Source organism: Topomyia yanbarensis, chromosome 3, assembly GCF_030247195.1.
Source record: "Topomyia yanbarensis strain Yona2022 chromosome 3, ASM3024719v1, whole genome shotgun sequence".
Lineage (NCBI taxonomy): Eukaryota > Metazoa > Arthropoda > Insecta > Diptera > Culicidae > Topomyia > Topomyia yanbarensis.
This window is the reverse complement of record NC_080672.1, coordinates 350,120,531-350,129,220: the sequence shown is the minus strand read 5'-3', so window position 1 is coordinate 350,129,220 and position 8,690 is coordinate 350,120,531. Positions and strand designations below refer to the sequence as shown.

The window sequence follows — 8,690 nt, the reverse complement described above, 5'->3', positions numbered from 1 at the left end:
AAATATTTCCCAAATCTGTTGCCTTATTGAAATTTTTCTCTCATAACCTCCTTTCCATCCACTCTTCTTGCCGTCTTCCTTTCTTTCATCTTCCCTTCTCTCCTTTATCTCCTTCTCTCCGTTCTCCCTTCTCTCCCTTCTCTTCATTCTCTCCCTTCTCTCCCTTCTCTTTCTTCTCTCCCATCTCTCTCTTCTCTCTCTTCTTACCTTTCTCACCCTTCTCTCTCTTCTCTCCTTTCTCTACCTTCTCTCCCTTCTCTACCTGCTCTCCCTTCTCTCCCTTCTCTCCCTTCTCTCCCTACTCTCCCTGCTCTCCTTTCTCTCCCTTCTCTCCCTTCTCTACCTTCTCTACCTTCTCTCCCTTCTCTCCCTTCTCTCCCTACTCTCCCTGCTTTCCCTCCTCTCCTTTCTCTCCCTTCTCTCCCTTCTCTACCATCTCTACCTTCTCTCACTTCTCTCCCTTCTCATCCTTCTCTCCCTTCTCACCATTCTCTCCATTCTTTCCCTTCTCTCCCTTCTCTCCCTTCTCTTCCTTCTCTCTCTCTCACTTCTCTCTCTTCTCTCCCATCTCTTCCTTCTCTCCCTTCTCTATTTTCTCTCCGCTCTCCCTTTCTCTCCCTTCTCTCCCTTCTCTCCCTTCTCTCACTTCTCTCCCTTCTCTCCCTTCTCTCCATTCTATCCCTTCTCTCCCTTTTCTCCCTTCTCTCTCTTCTCTCCCTTCTCTCCCATCTCTGCCTCCTCTCCCTTCTCTCCCTTCTCTCTCTTCTCTCCCTTCTCTCCCTGCTCTCCCTGCTCTCCCTTCTCTCCCTTCTCTCCCTTCTCTCCCTTCTCTCTCTTCTCTCCCATCTCTCCCTTCTCTCACATCTCTACCTTCTCTACCTTCTCTCCCTTCTCTCTCTTCTCTCCCTTCTCTCACTGCTCTCCTTTCTCTCCCATCTCTCTCTTCTTTCCCTTCTCTCCCTACTCTCCCTTCTCTTCATTCTCTCCCTTCTCTCTCTTCTCTCCCATCTCTCCCTTCTCTCTTCTTACCTTTCTCACTCTTCTCTCCCTTCTCTCCATTCTCTCCCTTCTCTCCCTTCTCTTCCTTCTCTCTCTCTTCTCTCCCATCTCTTCCTTCTCTCCCTTCTCTATTTTCTCTCTGCTCTCCCTTCTCTCCCTTCTCTCTCTTCTCTCCCTTCTCTCACTTCTCACCCTTCTCTCCCTTCTCTTTCTTCTCTCCATTCTCTCCCTTCTCTCCCTTCTTTCTCTTCTCTCCCATCTCTCCCTTCTCTCCCATCTCTCCCTTCTCTCCTTCTCTCACTTCTCTCTCTCTTCTCTCCCTTCTCTCTCATCTCTCCCTTCACTCCCTTTTCTCTCTTCTCTCCCTTCTCTCCCTACTCTTCATTCTCTCCTTTCTCTCCCTTCTCTCTTCTTATCTTTCTCACCCTTCTCTCTCTTTTCTCCCGTCTCTCCCTGCTCTCTTTCCTCCCCCTTCTTTCCCTTCCCTCCCTTCCCACCCTTCTCTTATTTCTCTCATTTCTTTCCCTTCTCTCCCTGCTCTCTCTTCTCTCCCTTCTCTCCCTTCTCTCCCTTCTCTCCCTTCTCTCCCTTCTCTCCTTTCTCTCTCTTCTCTCCCTTCTCTCCCTTCTCTCCCTTCTTACCTTTCTCACCCTTCTCTCTCTTCTCTCCCTTCTCTCCCTGCTCTCCCTTCTCTCCCTTCCCTCCCTTCCCACCCTTCTCTTATTTCTCTCATTTCTCTACCTTCTCTTCCTTCTCTCCCTTCTCGCCCAAACTCTCCCTTCTCTCCCTTCTCTCGCTTCTCTCCCTGCTCTCACTTCTCTCCATTCTCTCCCTACTCTCCCTTCTCACCCTTCTTTCCTTTCTCTTTTCTTCAACACAAGTATTTTCTTGCGATCGATTAAGAAATTACTCGTTGAGTTGCTAAGAATTCTTCTATCGAAAACATTTTTAAAATCTATCAAATGCAGTATCAAATGGTATAATATACAACAATCCAGCAAAATTAGCAAATCCTAACTTCAAATTATTCACACACAATCATTTCATTCCGTGCAACAAATCACCATTCCAAATCCTTTCGACTTCATCATCCTGCGACTGATTCTAAGTGCCATAGCTCCAGCTGTTTCATCTTCCTCCTACAATGCATAATCTCCAAATGTCACAACCATTCGTACTTTTTATTGCGACTTCTGCTATAATTGTGTACCGCTCGAGCATATCCTGCCATCGCCCGTATTTCGACGATGCGCACGAATTACCCGCGGATTAAATTTTATCTTGCTACCATTTTGCGTCGCATCCGCGGTTCCTAGCGGTGCATTCCGCGGAGTCACAAATCGCAGAGGACTCTTTTTTGTTCCTATCGTGCCGTCTGCTAGTTACTCGAGACTCTCAGATCCAGTTCCAGTCATCAGCGTCAGCGTTGCTAACGCGCGACAGCGGGCGGCGGGCGGGGCTTCGGTTGTAACCCTCGCTGGAGCTGCAGCGAGTATTGTGCCGCCTTCCGTTGTCATCGTCATCATCGTCAGCGGCACTGGAACCGGCACCGACACCGACACCGGAAGGATTGTGCCATAGTGCGATGATATTTAATTTAATATTATGATTATGGTGGCTTCTTTTGTGAACTAAACGAGCGTGATGATGATGTTGATGAATAGTTCAAATAATGGGAAGAATGCGAACTGCCTCCGGGTATCTTATGTGCGTACACAGTAGGTGACCCGTTTGTGCCGGTTTCTGTTTTTAGTTGGGATAGGCATATGCGAGTGAGCCTTGTTGAGATTGAGATGAGATTTAAATTAGTTTTTTTTGTTTTTATGCAATCATTCACTCACATGAAAAAGATACACCCTACTTCAAACAAAAACACAGATTTGGCACAGATCGTTCTTCTAAATTCTCGGTACATAATTATTACTGAAAGTATTTAACTATTTCCAATATTTAAAGTTTTTCTACTTTTCTAGTTTTTCAATAATAATACATGAAATGATCCATTATTTATACTGTTTAATTCCAAACCAAAGAAGTTCATTTGTTACATACACAAGAGAAACAAATTCAAGATTCTATCTAAGCATTTGTGATATTGATATCAGACTATCAGCAACAATTTGTTTGTCGTCTGCTATGAGGAAACTTTCATTGCAGACGACGCATTGTTTGTTCAAACATGCATAACCAGAATCAGTTTAATTACGACAAAGATTGCGCAATACATCGGACTACGAATGACTGATTTTGACATATTGTTATAAAATGAGCTTTTCGTTCTGATATACGATCTTATAGATAGAACGATTTGCTTACAAATCTCTCGATGTATTATTGGTAATGGAACGTCCATCACTATGTCACGTTATAATTCCCCCGAAGCTGGTAGCATGATATGCAAGTTAATTATCTTTTCTGCAAAAGATCGTAAATCGATTTCCATCGTAAGAAGAAAATGCTTCATCCATAGAGCTACTTTCCTTCGGTTGTAATCCATTCATTCCGGTAATACCTTCTTCGTTTCCCAGTCTGTGTCCCAACTAGCAGCTAGGATGGGAAAAACGTATTGATTTTCTTGGGATTGGAATACACTTTGTACCCGTGACTCCTTCGATAGAACCGTGCTTTTTCCTTCAATTCTGAAACATTATTTACTTAGTGCAACAAAGGTAACTTCCTTCTCGACTCAACCCTGCATCTCCAGGCTTGGTATTTCAGATGATAAGATAGTGAGCACCAATTCACAAACAAAATGGAAACCTTACTCTTCCTTGATGCACGTGTACTTCCGCTGGCACAAAACAGCATTATAAATCTTTCACAAGGGAACTGTTTTCTTGTACCGATTTTAATCTGGATAGAAACTTTTCATTCCCCTCAAGATTAAACAACGATTTCAAGTGTAATTATAGGATTTTTCAAGTTATGACCCGTGCGAATCAAACTCTAATATTAGAAACGTTGCAAAAAATTTCATCCAAAGAACAACCCGATGTTGAATTTGGGTGGCCATTTATCACACCCCAAATCAACCAACATTCCCGGTGCATTTCTCGTTGACAAATTCCGCTCTTCAACCGTCCCATAAAGCAGACGGAAAATTAAACTCCATTCGGGTCCTCGAGGCACGAAATTGAATCAGTGCCGCCTCCCCGGGTGAAGTAGAAACTGTGATCCTTCATTTCGCAGCACCTAAGCCCAACAGCAAGCAATCGTTAGACAGCTTGACGTAGAAATGTGCCCATTCGGGAAAACGAGTAGAATGAGCGTAGTTAATTTACTTCTTATGTTTCCCGGGGCAAACAAATTTGCGAATCTAATTTTTTGTTGCGTCATCTTCGCGATGCCATTAACCATTAGCTGAATCTCCAGTGCGAGCTGGTTGTCGGAGTCTATGCGCCTCAAGTCACGTGTTACTTGGATAAGAGGCTTTTCCGTGTCTTTTGAAAGCGGCTTTGTTCGGTAGGCTTTCGCAATAAGGTGTTCTGAAAATTTCAAAGTTTTTTTTAATAACTCGAGTTCCAAAGAAGCAGCTTTGAAAACCATATATGTATAATAATAAAGTCCGCAGAAAATTGTGAAACGTGACCGAAATACACGTACACCAGGATTCTGTGTCAGTTTCCAGAACAAGAACTGTTCCAAAAATGAAGCCTTTTTACATTTCTTACAAAAGAAATGTATAGGATTCACTCATACTTTGAAAACTTTTTCCAAAGCCCGGAGGGCCGAGTTATATATACCAATCGACTCAGCTTGACAAATTGGGACAATGTCTGTATGTGTGTGTGTGTGTTTTACAATGGAGAATGTATTTACGCACTGGCCCAGTACACATGCTTAGTAATTGCCAAGCTACCACACGGAAGTGTACTAGAGTGTTGGGCTCGACCAGGACTAAACTACCTAACGGGTAATACCGACTAAGCTCTATTGGGCTCCGCCATCTTTCCCCCAGGAACTACCTCCCGGAATTACTTCTGGGGGATGGCAGTACTTAATGTAGTCACTCACGCACGCACACATCCAGTATGAGGCTTACTTGGGTGCTTGCTCTGTCACATTCTGACGCTCTCTCTGACACTCCATGTGAGACTGACTTGGACGCTCACCCTACCTTCCTCTGCCACGCCACGAGGTATCAATAGCGATAGGTACCAACATTCTACGCTACGACCCTCCCATCTCGGCATGGGCAGTAGAGTGGGACATGCTTATATAAAAAAATAAAATTTGGCTCCGAGTAACTTTTTGGGTCCCATTTATCTCCCAGAACAACTCTGCAAATTTTTAGCTCGATCGGTGAAACTATATTTTTGCGCCCACAGTTTAAAGTTTACATGGGATTTCGTATGGGAAAATTGTCTTTTGCAAATTAATTCTTCGAAGAGTCGCCCGTTATCTCCTAAAAATAAACAGATTTTTACTTTTTATAGGAAATTTGTCAAGGAAACAAAGTCTAGAAGACTGCAAAACGATCTGATGCTTGTGCAAAAAGTTATTAAGCAAAAACCGATTGATGCCCTGAAGATTGATGAAAATTTCACTTTTCATAGCATCACTGCTTTTGGCGTTCTAATCATATACACAATTTTTAACTTTCTGTTTGTTTGTTTGTTTATTTGGGCTTTAACCCCAAGGGTCAATCGCCTTAATGAATTAAATGGATATATGTTTACATTGCATTTAACAAAAGTGGGTAAATTATCGTTCGATTGATAAATCTCCTTTTTTAATTTCAAAGTCGCTGTAGTTGTGTTGTTTCTTGCGCTGGACCAATGAGAATTACAGTTGTGTTAGTATTTGAAGCGTAGGTCTACGATGAATCTTCGGCCCCCAAAAAATTAGGCGAAGGAGCTTCACATGTTGTTTGAAGGGCTTGGTACTGGACTTCTACACAGCATCGAAGATATTGGCGTCCTTGAGGAAAAGCAGTAGAACTTCTTCTTGCGTCGAGTCGTTTGATAGGGCGTCTCTGATAGACGTGGGTATATTATAGAAGCGACGCAAATCAGCAAATTCCAGGCAGTTGGTCAGAAGGTGCTCAACGGTGAGCCTAGTGTTGCAGGAGCTGCATACTGGTGGATCCGCTCTGGAAACTGTATGCGGATGAGTGACTCTGGTGTGCCCCACACGCAGCCTAGAGAGCACCTTCTGCTCAGTTTGGTTCTGGTGGTCCGTCCATTTGTCAATGGATCCTTTAATTTTCTGGAGATAGCCGGTAGAAGATCTCCAATGGTTGTTAAAATGCTGAACAATGCAATGGTGAAAAGCCTTGACAATGTCCTCTTTCGGTACCTTCTTGGTAAAGGATGTGGGCGAGGTTCTACCGAGAGAGGCCAACCGATCGGCGTCTAAGTTTCCCTGGATCCCGCTGTGCCCCGGAACCCAACAGATGGTGGTCAGTGGGTCATAGGTTGCTTCGATGGCTTGTACAAACGGGTGTCGTGACTCCCCTGTTCGAAGTGCTGATAGCACTGATAAAGAGTCTGTTAATATCACTGTCGGAAGATTCTCTTGCCTCCTGCGTATGGCCAGAAGGATTGCAGCTGCCTCTGCCGAGAAAACGGAGCAGGTGGCTGGAAGGCGGAGTGAGAGACCGGCTCCAATGCCACTAACTCCTATCACTACACCCTGGTAAGTCTTGGATCCGTCTGTATAGAGCTTTGCGTGGTTTGCGTATCTTCTTTCAATCACTTCAAAAAATTTCGTTTGTGCAACACTTGGAGCTGCGCCCGCCCCCACTGATCTAGAGAGGCTGATGTCCAGGTTTGGGCCACGTGCACTCCATGGACGATGCCACACTCTGACTAGACCCGCTAGCGGTGGAAGAGGTGTTTGGGTAAATTCCATGTGGATTTGTTTGGCTGTGTCAAGTGTCAGGCAATCTCCTCCGTAGGTTCTTTCCAGGAATCCGAGGGCTCGCCTCAGAGTGACTAGTGCTGTCGCCCATCTGCAGGGCAAGACTCCGGTTTCAACACATGCACTATTTGCTGGTGTGCTGGGGAGTAGGTTGGAGGCAGTGCGCACTGCTCCATGGTAAAGTGGGGCAAGGGTGTTGATCAGACCTTCGAGATTTTGGCATGTTAGCTCAATACCATAGAACAAGCGGCTGAGAATTAGGGCTTGGATGATGTAGAGGGCAGTATTGCGGTTGTTCCTCGGGTGTCGGGAGCAGATGGTGCGAACAAGCCTTTTCCGACTGTCACAGTCCCGTTTAAGTTGCCGAAAGTGCGTAAGGAGTGTGAGCTTCCTATCAACTGTTACACCAAGTATTTTCGGTTCCTTCTTAAAGGGTATTAGGAAGCCGTTGAGTTTTATTGGTCTGCCAGTTGCCACGTGATTATATGGACAACAGTGAGCAGTAACACATTTGCTGGTGGAGATCCGGAAACCTACCGAAGATGCCCATTTTCCGATGGCGTTTACAGCCGCTTGCAACTTGATTTTGTTGCGGTTTCTGGATTCACCAACGACGACTAGTATGATGTCATCAGCATAAATGAAAATGAAAATTCCCTTCGGAAGATGAGCAAATACAGACTGAATGCTGACGAGAAACAAGGTCACAGCCAGTACAGATCCCTGAGGGACTCCGTTTTCTTCGCAAAAAACGTCGGATTGGCTACCACCAATGCCGACACGAAATCGCCGGTTGAGTAGATAGCGTTGAAGAAACTGCCCTAGATTGCCCCGGATTCCCCACTGTTGAAGTTGTCTAAGAACTCCGTGGCGCCACACGGTATTATAGGCCTTCTCCAAGTCCAGAACGGCGATGTCCGTATGCATTCCATCAGCGACGGCCTGCCCGACTATTTCCCGGAAAGACCCAAGGTAAACACCGGTTCCAAGGCCTTTACGGTAAGCGAATTGACGACGGTCAAGGCGATCTTCTGATTCAAGTAGGGTAATGAGTCTTCTGTTGACCATTCTTTCCATGACTTTTCCGGTACACGGCAACAAACTTATTGGTCGAAAGTCGTTCGGCGTTCTCTTGCCTTGATTCTTTTTGGGAAGTGGTATGATGAGGGCGGTACTCCAGGACTCTGGGAAAGACCCGCCTTCCCAGATCCTGTTGTAACTGGCCAGCAGTGCCCTTTTACCCTCTGGAGGCAGATGTTTCAAGAGAGGATATCCGATATTATCTATACCGGTGGCTTTTCCTTTTCCTTGGTTGAGTGCTGCTGTGAGTTCCATTCCCGTGAATAACTGATTGTACTCGGGGCCGTTGTCAGGTGGAAAAACGATTGGAGATAGTTCAGCTTGTTGTTTCCTCCTGAGGAAGGCTTGCGAAAAAGATGTATTGGCCGATAGAGAGGAGAAGTAGCGGCCTAATTCATTGGCAATCTCGATTGGTTGGGTGGTTGTGATGCCGTCGATTTCGAGCGAGTATCCAAAATGCCTCCTTTTCCCGCTTAATGCATTGATTTTTCTCCATTATTCGCTGGTTGGTGAGTCAGTATGGATCCCGTCAAGAAATTCGTTCCAACTGGCTTCTTTGGCGTCGGTGATGGTTTTTCTGACAGTGTTACGAAGTTGGCGGTAGTTGCTGGCTCGTGCTTCCCAGAGAGGGTGATTGATGGGTGTCCTTCGAAGGGTTCGGAGTGCCTTCCTGCGTTCGCGAATTAGTTGGGCTACTTCTGGGTTCCACCAATGTACCGCCCTTTTGGGGGATGCTCCACTTGTCCGAG

At 45.4% G+C, this 8,690-nt stretch overlaps 1 protein-coding gene and 1 pseudogene across 1 annotated transcript; both read right to left on the bottom strand.

Moving 5' to 3' along the window:
* Positions 1 to 298: 298 nt before the first annotated feature.
* LOC131688173 (uncharacterized) lies at positions 299 to 1,824 on the bottom strand (annotated as a pseudogene).
* Positions 1,825 to 5,892: 4,068 nt separating this feature from the next.
* Positions 5,893 to 8,196, bottom strand: LOC131688172 (uncharacterized). The gene has a single exon (XM_058972338.1). It carries the CDS (start codon positions 8,194 to 8,196, stop codon positions 5,893 to 5,895), a length of 2,304 nt encoding a protein of 767 aa, XP_058828321.1.
* Between the last annotated feature and the right edge of the window lie 494 nt (positions 8,197 to 8,690).